Source organism: Melozone crissalis, unplaced genomic scaffold (assembly GCF_028551555.1).
Source record: "Melozone crissalis strain CALT ecotype California unplaced genomic scaffold, PUWL_Pcris_2 ptg000018l_1, whole genome shotgun sequence".
Lineage (NCBI taxonomy): Eukaryota > Metazoa > Chordata > Aves > Passeriformes > Passerellidae > Melozone > Melozone crissalis.
The window spans coordinates 45,111,228-45,131,924 of record NW_026535796.1 but is presented as its reverse complement, the minus strand read 5'-3'; the positions used below and the strand labels follow the sequence as shown (position 1 = coordinate 45,131,924).

Sequence of the window (20,697 nt, the reverse complement as noted above, 5' to 3'; positions counted from 1 at the left end):
GCCCTTTCCACCTGGGCACTGTCCAGCCACACCGTCCCCAGCTTGTATCGTTGCAGGGGGTTATTGTGGCCGAAGCGCAGGACTCGGCACTGCTCTCAGGTGCAAGCATGAACCCAGAGAGGGAAAGCCAGCCTTGCCACAGCACTGTGATACAGCAGAGAAAAATCTTCTGAGAGAAAAATATTTTAGCTCCCAAGAGAGCATTTAGATAAACCTTTAGTCACAGGGGGAAAGGAAGGGGCTTGAAGTTTTCTTCTAAACAACTCATTATTGAAAGAAAGTGTCAAAAGGTGACAGGAAATGTGAATTTCAAAATTCCTAGAGCAGAACAAATCATTAAAGAGTAAAGTACTGTAAAGAATCTAGCCCTTACTATTTTTATTTGGTTGGGAAATTGTCCTTGTTTAGGTAGTCAAGTCTAATTAGAATTCACTTGCATATTAAAATAATCTGCAATTAATATGAATGAATATTCCAAAATTCAGAACATGACATTTTGCCTCCTAGATCATTTTACTTATTTACTCCTAGAAATTACTGCCACCTCCTCTTTCTAGACTATCTAAGTAGTTCATTTAAGTAGTATCCACTCTCCAGTAACTTCTCCATTTCCACAGAGGAGCCCTTCTGGCTGGAAAGGTTGAGTGTCAGGCAACCAGTCCTTAGAGTGACAGCTTCAAGCTACAAGGCTGAAGAGCCCATCTTGTGTGGCCTGCAGCAGAGGAACTTCTCCTTTTCTACCCATTCACACATTTCCTTTTTCTTTTTGCAAAATGTTTTGCTCCTTACCACAGCTGAAGTCTCCAGTCCTTTCATTTTACCATGACCATGTAATTATTCTAAATTATTTTTTTGAGCTCCTAGAAGGAGCTAAAAAATAATTAGTTTTTTTTTTAATTCAGCTGTGGGCAAGGACAGACAATCCAGTCTCCTCCTGAGCCAACCCAAGAGTCATATATCTGTCACTTCCTTTTATCCCATGTGTTCATCACGAGAAAGGCCTGTCACACTGGAATAATGTTCTTGCCACTCTCTTCTTTATGTGGAAGAGCTCCAACATGACATAGATTTTTGCAGTAGGTAAAGCCTAAGGCAAAAGACACATCAACAACATATTTTCTCTGACCTGCCCATAAAAATGAGTATTTTCAAATCCATGGTGCCATACATTTGTCTCTGAAGAATGCAGCCTTGTCTGCAACCTTGGCAGCTTGGCAACAGAAAATCACTTTAAATAAATATCTAATATTCTTTAGGATAAATATAATGAATTAGTCATTGCTCCTTACCATAATGTAGCAGAATTCCTGAAAGCCAGGCTCTATTAGCATTTTGAAGAGGTATTGAGACAAGGATGGGTGTCCTGGGGATTACTGCAGTGGGAAGCAAAGATGAGACAGTGGTAGATGATGAAGTGCAATCAGGATGCTGCCACAGCCTCTACATCCCTACACATCCCTGCAGTTTTGTTTGCAACTTGATAAAGAATTACCTCATAAATCTGCAAAACATTTGGCTCTTTTCCTCTGTTGCTTGTAAAGATGCACATTCTTAAATAGACTTGTGGGTTCAGTGAATCTGTAAGTGAACAGCTCCTTTGGATACTCATTTTACTGTTAAACCAAAATAAGATTGTTATGCAGAGAAGTAAAACTAAAAATTTAATGTGTAATAAATGTTGCTTTCATGCTGCAATTATCAGCACCAAATCCTGCACCCCAAGGATCATGTAGTGAACTGGTATCAGTTGATACAATCTCATTACTCATTGAAAAGTCTTTCATTATTATTTGCTCTTCTGATCTTGTCAGTTCACTCTTTTTATTGCAGTTCCTGCCCATGGGTGCAAGTGAGTGTGACAGGGGATATCCACTGCTCTTCCCTGGCAGATAAACTCACACAGAGCATCCATAAAGAGGCACATCTGCCTGCACATCATCTGCCATAAAAACATGAAGATCTGCAGAGCAGAAACTAACATGCTTAAAATCAGGAATTACTGCAGAGAATATCCAGTAATTCCTGCAAATCTAAACCATCTTTTGCTTCTTTATGAGCCAATTGATAAAACAAGTTATGCATATGGTCTGCAGGGAAGTGCTGCAAATAGAGCAGCTCTTAACTTTCAGAGTTACAGGAGGAAAAAAGGTTTTATTTCCACCACATTTCTCATTCTCGTTTTCTTTACCTTGTTGGCTATAACCCTGGCCTAGCCAAGCCCATCACCACACATGTTTCTATTTAAGACTCTGCTTACAAGATAAGAGGTCCCTTGGTTTGAGCACTGCCTTGCTCAGCTGAGACCATGACACACCTGCATGGGAGGAAGAGTTTATTTCACCTAACCTTGAAATAACCCACATTAGTACCCTCTGCAACAGCGAAGATTTTCCACATCTGGTGGGAAAGACCATTGCATAAACTCCCAATCTTCCACTCCACAAAGAATGGTTGTTTTTTATTAATTTCTCAGCAGAATACAAGATATGTACTGACAGATGCTATAAAACAAATTCATCCTCACTCATCACTGAAGTGCTGTCATTGAACGATCGCTGGGAATGCACAGGGCATCTGGGGGCCCTTTCTTCATGGTAGATAACACACTCACGTCCTCCATGATTGCTGTAATTATCAGTAATAACTAGATGTTGCATCACTGACTCCAGAAGACAGGCATTCACACATACCAAGTCAAATCTGGGGTCTGTTTGAAGCCTTGATTGAATGCCAGGGAAAAACATAAGTAAACTTCCATGCATATTTGTTCTCAATTTTATTAGGACCTAGAGATGTATTAATTGTTTATTAAAGCATCTCTCCATAACAATAAGAGCATTTACTTATAAGCAAGTATCAGCATTTGCTAATAACAGAAATTTAAACTATCATATCATAACCACCCCAGTGATCCCGGCAGTCCAGTGAGATGTGGTAGCCATACATTACAGAACTCACAGAAGGACAGAATGGTTGAGGTCTGAAGGGATATCTGGGCATCATCTGCTTCGAAATCCCCGTTCCTACACCCACAGCAGGTCATCAAGAACCATGTCCAGATAGTTTTTTAATATCTCCAGGAGTGGAAACTCTACAATATCTCTGGGCAACCCTTTTCAGTGCTCAGTCACCCTCAACAGTTTAAGAGTTTTCCATGTTCAGATGTCACTGCTGAAGTTTCATGTATTGTGCCTCTGGTATTGTGCCTATTGCTTCTTGTCCTGTCACTGGGCACCTCTGAAGAGAGCCTGGCTCTGTCCTCTTTGCACCCTCCCTTTGGATATTTATCCACATTTGATGAGATCCCACTCAAGCTGTGTTTTCTCCAGGCTAAACAGTCCCAGCTCTCTCAGTCTTTCCTCAGAACAGAGATGCTCCAATCCCTTAATTGTCTTCCTGGCCATTTCTAAGACTCTCTCCAGCAAACCTTTATCCACTTGTACTGAGAAACCAGAACTGGACACAGTGCTCTGGGTGTGGTTACAGCACTGCTGAAGGGAGGAATCATCTCCCTCAGCTTGCTGGCAGCACTGCCTAATGCAGCCCAGGGTAACCTCTGTCCCTCTTTGCAGCAAGGGAACACACTGGAGGCTTGTGCTCACCTTGGCTCCCACCAGGACCTCCCAATCCTTTTCTGAAAAGCTGCAGGATATGCTGTGTGGCCCCAAGCATGCGTTGGTGCGAGGGGTTGTTCTCCCCAGGTGCAGGATTTTGCACCTCTCCTCGTTGAAATTCATGAAGCCCCGTCAGGTCATTTCTGCAGCCTGTGAGGTCCCTGGGGAGGGCAGCACCACCCACTGCTCTACCAACCACTCCTCCCAGTTTGCCATCCTCAGCTGCTCAGTTTTGTCCTTCACAGGATGATTTCAATGAGGTTATAAAATATCACCCTAAAACACACAGAGTTTATTTTGAAAGCTTATCCCCACTTGTAAAGTCAGCCCTTGTTTGCTGACTACAATCCACAGTCAATCCCCTGCTTTTCTTAGCAGATACCTCAAAGCATGAGCAGTGAAAACACTGTGACTGCTGGTCTAGGAGAAAAGTACTGAGTTAGCAGAGTTACACTGGCCCACAAAGGTGGGGAATTTCTCCTGTTGGAGTGTTACTTTCCTCCTGGACAAGTAGAGTAGTAGAGAAAAAGGGAACAAAATTTTGCCCGTATTCCTCATCCAAAACCGCTGTAGTAAGCCTCTATCAAGGCATTCAGGATGGGACACCAGTATCATTCTGGTGGTATTTTTAACAGAAAAAGTCTCTCCCTCTCTTTCTGTCTGTCATTCTCTTTCTGTCTGTCATTTGGGCATTACTTATTAAGAAGTGTTCCCAAAGGAATACTGCTGGCCACTAATACCTTGCTGGTCAGCACTACTATTACATTATTGTCACTGTAGCATTGAAATTGCATCCACGGAAACATTCCTTACAGGAGCATCAAGATTTACTTTGCCATGTTTGAAAAGTCTGACATTTCCACAGACCAGCACTTCCCATTTGCAAATCTGAGGCTGCTTTCCAAAGGACTCTACACACCAGAGCTCCCTCAGGACAGCAGAGACCACAGCAAGCAGCCAAGCCTTGACTAAGGGGCTGACACTGCTTTATGGTAGGACACCCTCCAGCTGCTGGAAACAATGAAGGGAGGCTGAAAGATTACCAGAGACAGAGAGAACTTTTAGCCTGCCCATTTCTGCTGAAGGGCTAGAGTAGTAACCATTATAGATCCACTAACATGCAAGATAAGCAGAACTTTTAATCCAGCTTTTTTTACTCTTAAAATTAATAAATAAATCTATTAATTATTTCATGGTGAATCAACCTAGCAAAATTCTTTTCACCCCACTTATATAACAGATTTTAGATGTAGGGACTAGATGGCACCAAACACTTTTGAAACCATCAACTTATATTTTTATGTATCTGTATATATATGAGGGATGTTTTCACTGTGATAGATGCAAATTATAAAAAGGGCCCTAGGGTTCCAGACAGAGATTTTTATGTATTTTATTGTATAACTTGGTTCCTTCGTGAAGAGCAGCTATTCAATCCCTTTCTCAGATCTGATAAGGATGCACTGAGGGTCATGCTAAATCCAGGACAGGAGCAAGGTGCCCTCAGCCTTGGTGCTGTGACTGCTGGGTTCACCCAGCAGAACAAATTTGATGTGACTGAGATGTGGGCACATGACTGTAGCTCTCTTGTGTTAGTCAGACACTACAGAGCTCTGTTCTCGTGTGCTGGCTCTGTGTCAGGGGATGAGGGGGGCAGAAGATGTTCAGAGCTGACTCAACAAAGATTTCTGAGCAAGGACCCAGCAGCCACTCAGCCCACTGCAGCCTGTAGCTCTGGCATTTTGGAGTGGACTTCAGGAAACCTCAGCCCAGCTGCAAGCTATTGGCACATCAATAACGGCACTGATTTAATTCACTACTGAGTTTGGAGAGATTGGGTGTCAGCACCTGCAGAGCAGAAAGCAGTGCCAAAAGCAGGGAGGAGGGGTCACAAGCCTTATGGCAGAGTAGGAGGACCAAGCTTCTATGAGCTACCAGAAATAGAGGGATCTGCCAAAAGTGGTTACAAGTAAAATAAGCATTTATATTTGTAACTCATGATCATAGCATTGATTCCCATCCTCCTTTCATGCCTCTCTGACATGTGATGCTGAAAATGATTGCTTGACTGCCAGTGGAGAGCTCAAAGGTGCAGCCCCCAGTGACCAGCAATCCTTCTAATGCAGTGATTCAGCACTACCATCCTGTCTCTTCCAGCTGCACTGTTCTCCCATGGGTGGTGTCAGGATTGAGCCTTTTTCCTCTATTTGCCACCACTGAGCCACAATAATGCCTGGCTGAAGCCCTGAACTTCCCGAGATGGACACACAGTGTGTGGCCAATATGCCAAAGGATTTCAGTGTCCTGCCCACCGTCAGGCTGCCTCATTTTGCCACATTGAAGCAGACTGTTTGTTCTTGTCAATGACACTGATTTCAAGAGAAAGATGTGAACTGATAATGATGGAGAAGATTGAGACTGGCCTTTCCTTCTTTCCCTCTTCTTTCCTTCTATTCCCTCTTCTCCACAGCACTGCTGAGGTGTTTATTACTTTGATGTCCACCTGCTGACCTGTACAGCATAAATCTGAACTGAGGCGAGTTTTACAGCTCAATAAATATAGAATACCTTTAAAAGTCACACTTGAGCAGATAAAACGTCTGGGAAACGTCATCCAAATGTTATCATAAGTGAAATAAAATGAAATCATAATTCAGCCAGATTCAGCATTACTCAAATGCAGTGGAAAGTAGTGCTTCCAATGCCTGAATCTGCTGCCTTATTAGTTTCTCCCCTGAAAACTATAAATCCTTGATCAGATATTCTCTCCAAATATCTGCAAAATAGAATGAATAAAGTTCAATTTGGCTGGGCAAGAACAGCAGTTACTGAGATCGGAGAGATTTAGAGCAACAGAGTTCTACAAATCAGCTGTCCTGGCATGACAACTTGTCATACAAGGACTGATAACATCTTCCTTACAAGTGGTTATTTGGAAGATTATGTCGGTACTCAGTGGACCTGGATCCTTCAAAAGCATGAAATTACTTCGAAAATTGAGGGGACATATTTTTTGTGGGTACTTAGGTAGTCACTTGTCTACCTCATTACACGGCTAAATACCTCTGAAAATGTAATCTTCAGTCACAGTCTCAAAGGAGACAGATTTTTAGAGGTGCACAGATGGCCAGGAGGTTTACAAAGTGCCTGGTTGTTTAGTTCACTATAAAATCAACGAGAGTTAAGGGTCTCATATAAAACCACATTGCTCTGCCTAATTAAAAACATGGCTCTGTGTCTGGTTGAAATCATTGAGGTTGGAGCCTTGCAAGCTCTCAAAGCTGCATTTTGGCCTTCCATGAGGAGGTCCCCAGGCAGGAGTGCCTGATCAATGGGAACAAGGAGGGGAGAGGTGTCCAGCCTGGACAGAGGGCTGGCATCAGCAGGGACAGACAGTCCACAGAGAACTGACACTGAAACAGGCCAGCCCAGACCTTCACAAAGACACCTCAATCACATCTGCACGCTTTAAAGCAAGCTGTGTGTTTGCTTAGACCATTTGAGAAGGTGTTTTTCTTTAAATAGCAGCTTAGGATGAGAGCTGCCACTTCCAATTTAATCACCCTCCTTTAATACAGGCTGGTGCTTTGCAGCTGGATAATTAACCTTGGTATTCATTCGGACTTCAAAACACCCAATTCCCATTGCTGTCAATTAGCTGACAATGTCAAGTGTGTGTTGATAGAAGATTTTTGTGTGACCCTGGCAATATGGCATTTGGGAAATTTCAGTCCTTCACAGCTAAAAATGGGAAGTGACATCCACAGAATCACAGAATGGTTGAGGTTGGAAGGGACCACTTCACTTCTAGGGAACTGGATCCACTAGATCCACTTGGAGATCTAGTCCAGTCTCCCTGCTCAAATAGAGTACTCTGGAGCACTTCACTTACAATGGAGTCCAGGGTGATTTTTAATATCTCCTCAGCCTGTATGGGCACCCTGCTCCATTGCTCAGCCACCCTCACAGTACAGAACTCCTTCCTCATATTCAGGTGAACTTCCCATGTCCCAGTTTCCACCTGTTGCCTCTTGTCCTATTGCTCAGCACCACTGACACTGAGAATTTGTCACTGGATTGAGTTCACTAAACAAAACAGACATGTATTAGGGTTTACCCTACTTTCTGCTTATGAAAATGTACCTTTCTAAAACACCCCCAAGATATTTTTCAAACCTTCGTTTTGCAGCTCTGAGTGCACAGAGGATGCCTTGATCTCAGGGCATTCAGAAGCTGCCATACTTTTTAACAGCAATGAAAGGCTGGAGGCAGGGTATAAACGACTGTACACAATGATTTTTAATACAAGAAGCAGCACGAGAAGCACTGTGTATCAAAATGAAACAAAAGGTGGGAAGGGCCACTGGCATTTCATTCTTTCCATTGATCTCTTTGCATTTATAATAAAGAGTTACATCCTACTAGTAACAAGATTAAATTAGTGGGCAGAAAGAAATTTGAATCAGACTATTTTCCTGATATGCCACAGTGGACTGTGTTCTGCTAATGAGTGCTAACCCTGCAATCAGGTAAACATTCACCTTGAGAAATGAACAACCTTAATCAGGGCTTTTAAATCAGCCAGAACAGTCAACAGCTAAAATGAGCTTGGCTCAAACACAACTGCTTTTCTGTTTAAATATTGTTCTTCTTTCCTTATGAGAATGGGAAATAACAGCATAAGTGAAACATTCTTGTAGTAAAAGAGCAGCTCCAGTCCCTTCCATGTTGCAGACCCTGTAGGAAAAAAAAAGAAATATTGGTCTGTTGTGCTTTTCTCTGGATTTGAGAATGACATTAACCAGTGGAGCTTTACGTGAAATATTCGGACAGTAGAAAAACACTGACTACTCCATTTTCTATGCAGGGTCAACATTATGAAGAGGAAAAACGGGCTTTGAGCCATGAAATAATTGCACTCAATAATCACTTAATAGAAGCCAAGGTGACAATAGATAAGTTGTCAGAAGACAATGTAAGTATTTAATTATTCATTTTGAGATTATATTGGTAAACAAATTGGGTCTTGCACTTCCCATGAAATTATAGAATCGTATTTTATGTTTGTATAAAATGTAACCTGTCACCTCAACATTGAAATTCATGTTTGTTTGTTTGTTTGTTTGTTCCCATAATTTTGTAAATCCAGTTCTTATGCTATGAGGTTGTGGTAAGACTTTTCATTGATATTTTTTTCCTTATGTCTAGCCTGAAACTGATGAAAAAATATTCTAAGAGATGGCAATATTCCCACATTGATTTTGCCATCGGTGCAGCAAACTGGTGCAAGCACATGGTCAGAGCTGTTGCAGGGACACGTGTGTGGAGTGGGGACTCATCAGAAGGATTTCAGGCACAGAGTAGAGCCCAAAATTTCCTTCTATTCTTTGATCTTTTGGTCTTTGCTCCCCAAAAAGCCCAGCACGAGCCAGCTTTGCTGGCAGCAGGCAGGAGTGACCCAGCCTGGTCACTCAGACCAGGGAGCCGGAGCCAGGCTCTCCCAGCAGCTGCTCATGTGTAAAATGTGCCTGTCTCTGTGTGGGACAAAGCAGGGAACATCTCTGGCAATTGTCACCCTCCGTCTCATTAAACACTACTGAAAAATGGCATGAGTAGCACAGCTGGGAACAAGCTCATTAAATCCTTCCTGAGACAAACCTACAAAGACAGCAAAGAGAGGAATATTGCAGGCATTTAGTTCATTATTGTGCCATTCCTTCCACATTTAATAAAAAATTCATCTGCAGAAGACATGTTTCTGTTAGCACTTATTTTCCAGCATCTTACGTTCAATCTTCCCACATTTCACATGAACTCTTAATCATAGCTGGGAGCATTTACTCTCATTAAAATGCCTGTTGATGTGAACTCTGCCTGTGCAATTAACAGCTTTCCAACTGAAGTAAAAAGTTCCCAATCTGACCCCTAACTTGCACAGAAGTTGAGTTGAAAGAGTTACTTTATAACTCTAACAGCTATAAGTAATGGAGTGTGGTAAAAGTAATGGGCTACATCCAGGTTTTGGAAGCACAGGGACAACTGCAAATTAATTCACTTGAAATCAGTGGAGTTATTTTTGATTTAAAATAGTGTGACGGCGTTCACAGGGGTTTTCAGATGAGGGAAGAGACGAGAATGTTGACTCCATGTTTCAGAAGGCTTGGTTTATTATTTTATGATCCGTATTACATTAAAACTATGCTAAAAGAATAGAAGAAAAGGTTTCATCAGAAGGCTGGCTAAGCTAAGAATAGAATCAGAAAGAATGATAACAAAGGTTTGTGGCTCAGACAGAGAGCGCGAGCCAGCTGACTGTGATTGGCCATTAATTGGCCATTAAACAAACATCCACATGAGACCAATCACAGATCCACCTGTTGCATTCCACAGCAGCAGATAACCATTGTTTACGTTTTGTTCCTGGGGCCTCTCAGCTTCTCAGGAGGAGAAATCCTAAGGAAAGGATTTTTCATGAAAAGATGTCTGTGACAAAATAGAGGTGGAAGAAAGTTGCAGAAATCTCCCTTAAGTATGCATGCATTTATACTTCTTCATGGAGTCAGGCTTGAACCCCAATTTGAGGTGTTTTCAGTACTCATAGTTTTACTCTGAGCACTAGAATATGGTCCAGAAGCCTCAAATAACAGAACCACTTCTTCAGACTTGGGGCAGGCCCATGGACAAAGTTCTGCCCTTGCAGGTCTTGAGAAAATAGCATGAAATTAAGTCAGGGGAGATTTAGGTTGGATGTCAGGAAAAGGTTCTTCACCCAGAGGGTGGCTGGGCTCTGGAACAGCTCCCCAGGGCTGTGCTCACAGCCCCAAGCCTGACAGAGCTCAAGAAATGTTTGTACAAAGCTCTCAGGCACAGGGTGTGACTCTTGGGGATGTGCAGGGCCAGGAGTTGGACTTGGTGATCCTTGTGGGCCCCTTCCAGCTCATGATAATCTGTGATTATGTCTAGTATCACTAATAAGAGTAAAGGTTATATTCCAAATTTTAAAATAAAGAACTACAAAACAAACCACTATTATACCTAATAAGTGCAGAAGTGATAAACTGAAGAATCCTGCATGGGGAGAATGTTTTTGTCTCAGCAATATTTCTTTCTTCAATTATATTTTCCCTCTCTCTTCTGACAGAAGTGTAAGATGATGCTTCTGATACAAAAGCATATTTTATACTGTGGGAAGCACTTCTGGCATTATTTGCCAGCTATTGTTCCAGTTGCCACAGACGTGGCTGGTTTCCATTCAGGCAAGCACTGAAGGAGAGAAGGTCACCCCAGGCACATGGCTTGGCCCAGCAGGTGGAGAACAAAGTACACGTGGCACATGTAGCTCACATGTAATTTTTTCTGTAGTAATTTTTAAAGCTGCTAAAAATAAAGTGTCAGCAATGCTTTTCGTGCTCTCCATGACAACCACTGAGCAGAAAGAGAGGCACAGAGCTTTTGAAGAAAGGATTAGGTTCTGGAGAGATACCATTTCTGTGTGCCTGGAAATGCCATATGGGACTCAGGGTACCTGTCTGTGCTGTACATTGTGCAGCAATATATATTGGGTTTAATGTGTATGCAACATATCCTAGTCACATGCACATGGAACAGATTTTACTTCTAAATTGAATTCTTGGGTTCTTTTTCAGGAATGAAAATAGTGTGTCCTAATATAAAATTTAAGATCCACATAAATGAATACAGTACTTTTGAAGCAGAAGGGGCATTTATAAAATCTCATAAAGACAGAGAAAAATAATCACAGAACAAAAGTGTCTAAAGGTCCTGGAATGTGAAAAAATATGAACTAATGTTCACAGGACAACTATCCCCATCACTGAAAGACTCACAAGAACATCTTGTTGCTTCTCTTATTACAGAATACCATAAAATTGTCCTTTAAAACAGAGGAACTTTCTTTTTCACAGAAAATTTCTTTATGAGTTTTTAAGAGAATTAATGTAGCCATAAAAATTGGCATGCAATAAAATTATAACATTAACATCAGAGAAAATCCAAATTATATCAGTATTCCACACCTTTTGTCTACAAACACATACTAATTTTTACAGATTAACACAGCCCAGTGCCCATAGCACTTTCATGCTTTGTATATCTCATCTCTGCCCACCTATAAAGTCAGCTTCTGAAGCCAAAGTTGGTTTTAATGCAACAGATAAGATACAGAAAAGGAAAAACAAAATACAGCTTCTACCTTCAGGGAGCCAGAGATACTGATTGAAGGATGCAGTTACACAGTCATGTGTGCTAAATCAAATTTAAGTGAAGGGCAAATCTGTGTGTTGAATTTTCCATTAAATAGACTGTGGGAGCCATTCAGTACCAAGATAGCATAAGAAGCTTGCTTAAATTCTCTCCTTCCTTGTGTGGAATTCTCATGGTGATTTCTTGCCCAGTGAAAATACTCTATTCTGTAGCATCAAATATTTGCAGTGAGATTTAATATGTTTCTATAGCTGCATTCTGCAAGATATTAAAGGAGCCAGGAATCATCCAGAAATATCAAAAGGAGAAAGAGTCTCCCTTTTAAAAAAATCAACACAATGTATATTTTTGTAATTAATTTCTCCCACAGTCTCAAAGGATTATTTTAGCACTTTCTAAAGTAGTGTTTTAGTGCTCAACTGGATAATACCCAATAAAAATTTTCTTTTTTGCTTAAAAGATCATGGGTTTTTAGCCTTCACAGTACTATGCATGTTAACGGTATAGAATTCAGTTCTTAATGGGAAATATCCATCTTCTGAAATGCAGATTACTGTTCTGTTGTAACAGGTCTCAAAAGTTTATTCTTAGTAATTTTATCAGCCCTCACAGAGCAAAGGAGGAAATATCTCTAGGTTGTGCAAGAAACAACAAAGCATCTTATTGTGTTCAGAAATCAAGGTATGCTCCAAATGTCCCCAAAGTGAATTTTGAAAAGATTGATCAGGCATGGGAGAAAGGCTGAAAGCCACAAGCACTTTGCAAGCTTTAAAGAAGAGGTTATTTCTTGTTTTTTCCAGGAGCTCTACAGGAAGGACTGCAATTTAGCTGCTCAGCTTCTCCAGTGCAGCAAGAACTATGACAGGGCACATAAACTCTCAGAGGTAATGTGACCAAACTTGTTCTGTGCCCTAAATATTGTATGGAAAGCAGGTTATTTTGCATGCATCAATTCCAGAATTTGTTTGCCCTTAAGGCTTTTATTCTTCCACACACCCTCCTCTAACCACAGGAGGACTTGTGCTGGTGTTTGTGCAGTCGAGGGAGGTGCTGACAAAATCACAGCATCTATGAGATTTTGTTCCACCCATGATGGAACTTGAAGGAAATCTCTTTCCCCAAACCTCTCCTATCCAGCAGGATGGGCCTGCACTGATTGCCTGTAAAGCAAAGGTTTTGTAAAACACTGAAGTGCTGTGAACTCCAGAATGCAAAACACCATGCAGGAGCAGTGTGGTGAGAGCAGGGAAATGACAGGCCACAGGCGTCAGAGACCCTGATATAATCAATTTTCCTCCTGAAGCTATTTTCCAGTCCAGCTAGTTTCCAAACCCCAATTTTTAAATGGACTGCCAGAACAAATATCTTTTTCTAAAGAAGCCAGAGCACCGAGTGATTGATTTCCAAGGAGTAAACTTTAATTAATAATCGTTGCTTCCAAGGAAACGAGGCTTGGGGAATCGGCTCCATAAAGGGGAGGCAAATATTATCTTAGTAAAGAAGACAGTTCTTCAGGGATCCAGGCCCTGCACAAAGCAATAGCACCTTCCTCATACATATTGCTTCAGTGAAGGTTACAGGGAATAGCCTTTCCTTCTTCAGTCCCATCAGGTCAGCATCTCCCCAAATGGCCTCTCTTGTGCAATTCTGCAATGGAATACTGCAAAATTAAATTTGGAATGTACAAACTATCTCTAAGTCAGTAGATGGCTTCAGAGCACTGAACAACCCTGGCAAATGGAGATGGACCAAGATTCTTTTGTCTTCCAGACAAAGATTTTATGGAACAGAGACAGAACTTCCAAAGTAACCATTATCTTGGTCCTGTTATTTTTTCCTGTAAACTGACTTCCCTTAGCAAATTGTATCAAGGAATTATCATTACATTACTCACACTTGAAAGCACCCTATCTGTTCTAAGTAGGACCTTAAAAGCATTTAATTGTTTATTTGCAGAGAACTGTCACAAATGTGAGATCTCCCCTCAGTTTCCCAGACTGCCATATACTCAGTTAAATAGGTAGTCTCCACTCATTAGTCCAAGAATTTATTAATTTAGCATGTGTGAATGTGCTGTCACAGCCAATAAATTCTTTAAAAATGCAAATATTGCCTGATAAACTATTGTATGTTATCCAGAAACCTAAACTGTAGTGAAATATAGTAATGTGACAGTAGTATCATTTTAGTAATTCCATTTTCCAGTGTTGTGCCCACAAAATAACATTCTTTTAAACACATTTCATAATCTTAATAGCATGCATAAAATAGATCAAATAGTGGTGCTACAGGACACTAAAATGCAAGCTGCCCCATATAGCAAATTCACATTAAATTAACTGTATTTCTTTTTCCTCATTTCTATGGCTTTTTACACCAGGCCTATTTTACAACCTGTTTATTCAATCTTTGTTGCATCTGTACTTACTATGACTAATGTTGCTGCCTGCCTGCAGACTGGCAATATCATTTATTTCCAATGGAGGACATATGAGTTAATTAGCAGCATAATCATTAATCTAAAATATCCTGGAAGGTCTGTTGGTTGAAAAAACACAAAACACTCGTCCTACTACAAGTAACAGGAATGTCATTTCACCACATGTTTTGAACATAGTGAGGTTTGGGGATTAAAATAGCTTTAAAAACTTCCCAATGAAATTAAAAGAGGATCTCTGTATTTTACAAAATATGAGACCATGGCAAGGAGCAGGTACCTTAAATTTCCTTTTTCAAAAAATAGAGGGGAGGGGAACAACTGCAGGGATTTGTAGTGTTCTCTCCTTTAGAGGAATAAATTTAAGGAGGAGGTGAGATTGCTAAGGTCATAAGGTTAACCATTGATTATTTTGTAAAGAGGAACTTGATTTCTAGTTACAAAAACAAAGTTCTGAGTAAATCACAGCACTGAAGGGATTAATTCCCAAATGGCATAAATCAACAGGAATATCGAAGGAGCCAAAAAAAAAAATCACAAACTCAAAACTTATTCCAAACATGAATCCAAAAATTCTGATTTCCAGCAAGAAATAGGGAGAGATAACCTCTCTCATATTGCTTTCTGATCATTGTTAGAGATCTCAAGTGAGCAAGGCAGATAAAATTTTACAGGAAAGTGTGCTTGGTGATACCTGAGTAGACTCCAACAAGGAATGTCATCTCTCTCTCTTCTGGTCCACATGACAGAATGGCAGGTGAAACCATCATCCACAGCCCTGGTCCTGACTTTCTGAAAAAAAAACCTATATGATTTCTGATACATAACAGACTTATTGATTAATTCTGTCACAGGAATCTCAATGAGAATTCAGGTCTTAGTGCTTTTTTCTGCCAGTGTGTTGAGGCTTATGTGGATGGTTGATCTGACAAGCAGTGTCCAGCTGAAGGGGCAAGGAAGGCAGCTTGATCTGCTTCTTCCCAGCACAGGAATAATCCTGTCACAGCAGCCAGCACCTCTCCTGTAAGTGTCAGTCAGCTCCTCTGCATCTTCAAACAGCATTGTTTATCAAAGGTGATGCTGGAGGGCAGGAGCCAATTTGGCATGGGGTTGTAGACAAGATGAGCTTGAGGAAAGACAAAAGGAGAACAGAATAGATATGATCTCTTCCTCCTTCCTCACTCCCACAGAGACCTCTGCACACCCACACTCCAACTGCAAATCACACCCAAGCACACAGTCTGGAAAGTGTTGCTGTAGGCTGTAATTTCCTTCCTGCCTTTTTAAGATTGTTGTTTACTACATACTTTATTTACATCAGTAAAATAGACCTGGAAGGGCTGGGTTAATGGCTGGTCTTGAGGAGTGTAGAGGCCTTTACTGACCTGAGCAATTCTATGATCATTCCTATCCAACCTGAATTAATTGGGAAGGAAACATTTCAGTTTCACAGTGTTATCCATAAGCAAAAGCAGATGAAGATGTACAAATGTTAAGTAAACAAACAAAATTCATTTGATTACATTCGTTTCAAGAAATGCACAAAGATTGTGGCCATCACAAAGAACCAGGCATGGTGAACTATGTAATGTCATAAACAGCACTCATCTGACACCTCTATTGACATGCACCCTTTTCTCCTCTCTCCTTGCCATCTCTTTATGTTGCAGTTGCCGACTGACTTTCAGGAAAGAGTCAGCATCCACCTGGAGAAACACGGCTGCAGCCTTTCTGTCCCCTTGTGCCACACTTCTTACGCCGACACCATTCCCACCTGCGTCATTGCCAAAGTGCTGGAGAAGCCAGACCCACACAGCTTGTCCTCACACCTGTCAAGCCCATCCACCAGGGATCTCAATTTTCAGGACTCTGCTGGAAAAGCGGGACAAAGAGCCCAGTACAAGTCTGACATCTACTGCAGTGACACGGCGCTTTACTGCCCCGAGGAGAGGAGGAGGGAGAGGCGGCCGAGCGTGGACACGCAGGTGAAGGACGTGGGGTTCCTGCGCTCCCAAAACTCCACAGACAGCACCGTGGAAGAGGACGGTTTCCACTCCAGCTTCTCCCACGAAGCCTTCCCCGAGTACATCACCTCTCTGCCAACCTCCAGCTCCTACTCCAGCTTCAGCGTCACTTCTGAGGAGAAGGAGAACGCCCAAGCCAACACGCTGACGGCCTCGCAGCAGGCCATCTACATGAGCAACCGCGAGGAGCTCTTTGAGAGGAAGTCGCCCGCGGGCTACGAGCACCAGGGGAGCCCCAGGTTCGCCAAGGCCAAACCTGCGCAACACATGGAGCTGGCTGAGGACAACGAGAACTCGCCCACTTTCACCAGGACTCTGCCCCCGTATGCGAACGAACCTTTTCATTTCTCAGCCATAACACCACAGCAGGCTCTGGCAAACCAGAAAATGAGGAACGAGTGCAGGAGCACCCACCTTTCAGAAGAAGACTTGCCGGGGCGGTGGAGGCAGCTGAGCGTGGAGGACATTGGAGCGTACTCCTACAGGAACGCTGGCAGGCTGTCGCCCTGCAGTTTCTCAGAGCAGTACTACAGCAGCCCCATCAAGAAGGGGGACAGTCGAACCAGCCCCATCTATGCTAGCTACAAAGCAGACAGCTGCTCGGAGGGAGATGACATCTGCCAAAGCAGACTTGTGGACTCTTGCTTCCTGAGAACAGACAGTGGCCTGAACATTGACATCAGCACAAGCTGTAAGCAGGACAAATTGCCCACTTACAAAACAAAAGAACCAAGAGACCAAAAAAACGAAAGGATCACTGTCCAGTTATGCAGTAGCAAAAACATCGAAAACAGCCCGGTGTTGAAAAGAGAATACGTGGACGTGAGCCCCAACAGCTCAGCAGAGTCCCTCAACCAGAGCTCAGTGGAGGCCCCAGAAGTGCACCAGTCTTCCATGGACCAGGGAAGCCATCCGGGGGTCCTCAGCAAGCAGCCGCAGTTCCAGCGCACGGGGAGCACTGGGCTGAGTCGGAAGGACAGCCTTACAAAAGCACAGCTATACGGAACCCTTCTCAACTAGGCACCTCCCCACACGGCAATAAGACAGCAGACAAAGGGAAGGAGAGAGCGTTTGATGCTCCTAGTGAACAATAGGGTTCTGAGAAACAGGATTATTATGAAATATATATTCATAACGGTACTATATGTTTAAAACAGAATCTCTTCAAAAACGTTATACAGCACTTTTCACTTGACATCCTTTCCACATGGGAGACTGTCCCCTCCCCTCTTTTATAAACCTGAAATATTTTTATAAACAAAAATGTATTTATTAGACTATCCTAAGCTATTTGAGCAGAATTCTTTTCCCTTCAAGCAGGTTTCTTATTTATTTTTGTGCATGAGGCCATCTGTGCCTAAATTCTAGGAGGAAAAGGGTAAAATCATGATGACAATGACAAAAAAAATAAACCCACCTGATAAAATACCGTAAAATGTCATGTGAAATCAAAAAAAAAAAACAAGAATGGTGAATTTCAAGAAGTATATTTTTTAACAAGAATGGAATTGTATCTTAAGTTATTTCATACAAATGTATTTATGAGTGACTAATGTATGCACAAAGTGATACTAACATTTTGTTCTTTTAATCCACTGTGTTTCTGCTTTCCTATTTTTCCTTGTATACTACCTCAAAAGTAATTGAGGGTTTCTTTGTCACATTTTCTGTAGGCTTGCATTTATATTGTCTAAAATGCATGCAGTGTCATAATTAATACTGTATTTTGCATAACTTAATAAAAGACACCAGTGGATATATTTTGGGGTCGTTTATCCCTTCATTCAATAGAACATGGAATTGCTCTGAGGGGCATCAGTCCAGCAAAAGTTAATGGCTGAAGCTCCTGAGCTGGATTGCTTTCTAAAGGAGTCCCTGTTTTTCTGTAAGCTCCAGAGTTTAACTGGTTCACAGCCCATGGCCTCTGGGTGTGGGAGGATGACTTCTCATCAGCCTGTTGAAAGTAAGCAAGGAAAAAAAAATGTTTATCCACAGTCTTGAGTTCACGAGACAGGGTTCTGCATACTGAATGAGAACAGAAAATTACTCAAAAACCAGTGATGTAAGCTCCTCCTCTATTACTCACATACTTGACACAATCTTTTATGCCTTTAGGACTTTTATGCCTTTCTTCTTATGCAGCTTGGTGTTTCTAAGAGTGATTTTTCTGAAGCCTAAGGAAAGTCTGGAAAATCTGTAGCCTTTACTCCTGAGTCCAAGAAGATGTATTTTTACCTGTACTTCTGGCATTTCCTCCAGCAATTTTTCTGTTTCTCACCATTTCACCATTATGGAGTATACAACTGGGACAGGAGGAAAAGGAAGAGAGCAAAATGAGAGGAAGAGAAAAACAAAAAGGAGAGAAAGGGAAATCCTGAGGATTTTCTTCCCAGCTTCAGTATTCCTGCTTGGTAAGAGGTAGAATGCAGCAATAAATATTTAATAATTATTTTAAGACACGTTCACATGTCCTATACTTAAAATACTGACTCCTGACAGCTTATGTATGGGGGAAGACCTTGCTTAGTGCAGTATGTGGTAGTAAGCAGTGGGATCACTGTGGAAATATAAACTAGCTCCTTGTAAAGCTAAAATAATAATTACTCAATAGGTATTAAGAAAATATACTTTTTCTGCTGATTGTCTGAAAGCAGTTACCTGGCAACTGACTGCAAACCAGGAGTACAGAACTGTTCATTTCTCACATAAGTATCTTCCGTCATGGGGCCACAGATTCTGTGCACTTGGCATGAATAACTCCCATTGCTCTCTATTTCCACCATGTACAATATAACATTTGTCCACTGTTGATGTGTGCAAGTACTTGCTGTGCTCTTTGGAAGATCAGGCATCAAGTCCCTGCAGTTCCTCCAGGGTCTGTTGCAGCACCATGGAAAATAATGGTCACAAATAATATCTCACAGGTAAGGCACGAGATAGCTCCAAAGTGGTGCTCATTTCAGTACAAAACTGTCCCAGGCCTTGTGATTTTACGCTCCCAAACTTGCTCACAGTGAGTGTGAGAGGTAGGGCAGGCTGCAAATAATTCCATGAAGTCGATAATAAACACATACGATGAGGTTTCCAAAGGCCAAGAGCTACTTATGGCAGGATGTGACCTGCAGTAAATTGACTTGGACATGCACAAGAGCTGTTATTTCCCCTTTGAAACACCAAGACAGAAAACAGATGTGAAAAAACCCTCACTGTTGACTCATTCAGGTATATAAATTTAGACCATCCCTAAGGCAAGACATTAATTTCTCTGGTCAATGAATATAAGGATTTGTATGGAAGAGGTGAAAATTAACTGTTATCTCACCTAAGAAAATATGTAAGCTATGAAACAGTAAATTGTGTCATTTATGAACTGGAACACAGTGTCAGACTAATCCTTTTATAATATTGTTCATTATTTGACCTAAAGTGCTACTTTGGCAATTATACAAAATTATATTTCTTCTAGATATTATATCTCTGATTATTTAATATCCTGTTCTATTATATTCCTTCATACTTCTGCAGTTTCAAAGTCTGCTTCTATGCTTGACTTAACTCTTTTTCTCAGTTTATGTGCACTAACACATAGATTAAACCCAGCCTTTTCAGCCAATTAGTACAGGGTTTTTTGTGAAATAGCCCATAACCTTGTAACATTTTTCTGTAATGAATTCTGTTACAGAAAAATATATTAATGAATTTCAACTGAATCAATCAAAATAGCTATTAAAATTCTTCAGTTTTAATATGTCCATTTAAACTTCTCCTTAATTAGAAAAAATTGATGGCAAGTTTGCTAATCTCCTATGAATATGAGAAAAAGTTACAATAATGCACCAAAATTTTCTCAGATTTCCAGATACACTATGGTTTACTTTAATTTTTAAAAAATAACTTAGAAATATTATAATAAAGGATTTATTTCTGTGATTTTGGAGTTAATTTTGTCACAATAAGTTTAGATTTATTGAGACAACCACAGGGAAAGATCTGAAGCATAAGGACAGAATTATGAGAGATGTTTTCACAATAGATTCAAATTTTCTTTGTGGTAGTGTCTTAATTTTTTTCTTACCTTCATTTTTCACACCAGGAGGAAGTAATCCAGAAAAATCTTGATGAGTTTTGGAGTATGTCATTGGAGAGATTGAGAACAGCCAACAGAGTTCTGCTGTGCCATCAGACAACTGGCTTGTACAGACTTACAGGCACTGAGATTTTGGGAGATTGATCCTTGTTAAAAAGAGACAAAGGCAGAGAATAAGCCTGAGCTCAGATAAAAGGGGTAGTAGATCTATCTGCCACCAAGTTCCTCAGAGAACTTACCTTCTGTAGGACATTTCTGACAAAAAACAGCACCTGAAAAATCCTTTTTAGAAGAGCTGATTTCCTTTTTTCA

The 20,697-nt window shown here is 41.2% G+C and overlaps 1 protein-coding gene across 6 annotated transcripts in view; it reads left to right on the top strand.

The window, feature by feature from the left end:
• The window catches only part of BEGAIN (brain enriched guanylate kinase associated), a 159,196-nt gene extending 141,149 nt beyond the window's left edge, over positions 1-18,047 (top strand). For all 6 annotated transcript variants that reach the window (XM_054275769.1, XM_054275768.1, XM_054275767.1 and 3 more), the window contains 3 exons: positions 8,482-8,589; positions 12,638-12,721; positions 15,945-18,047. In XM_054275769.1, coding sequence (XP_054131744.1) covers positions 8,482-8,589; positions 12,638-12,721; positions 15,945-17,318 — 1,566 coding nt within the window. In that variant the 3' untranslated portion in view covers positions 17,319-18,047. The remainder of the gene's footprint in view (positions 1-8,481; positions 8,590-12,637; positions 12,722-15,944) is intronic.
• The last annotated feature ends 2,650 nt before the right edge of the window (positions 18,048-20,697 follow it).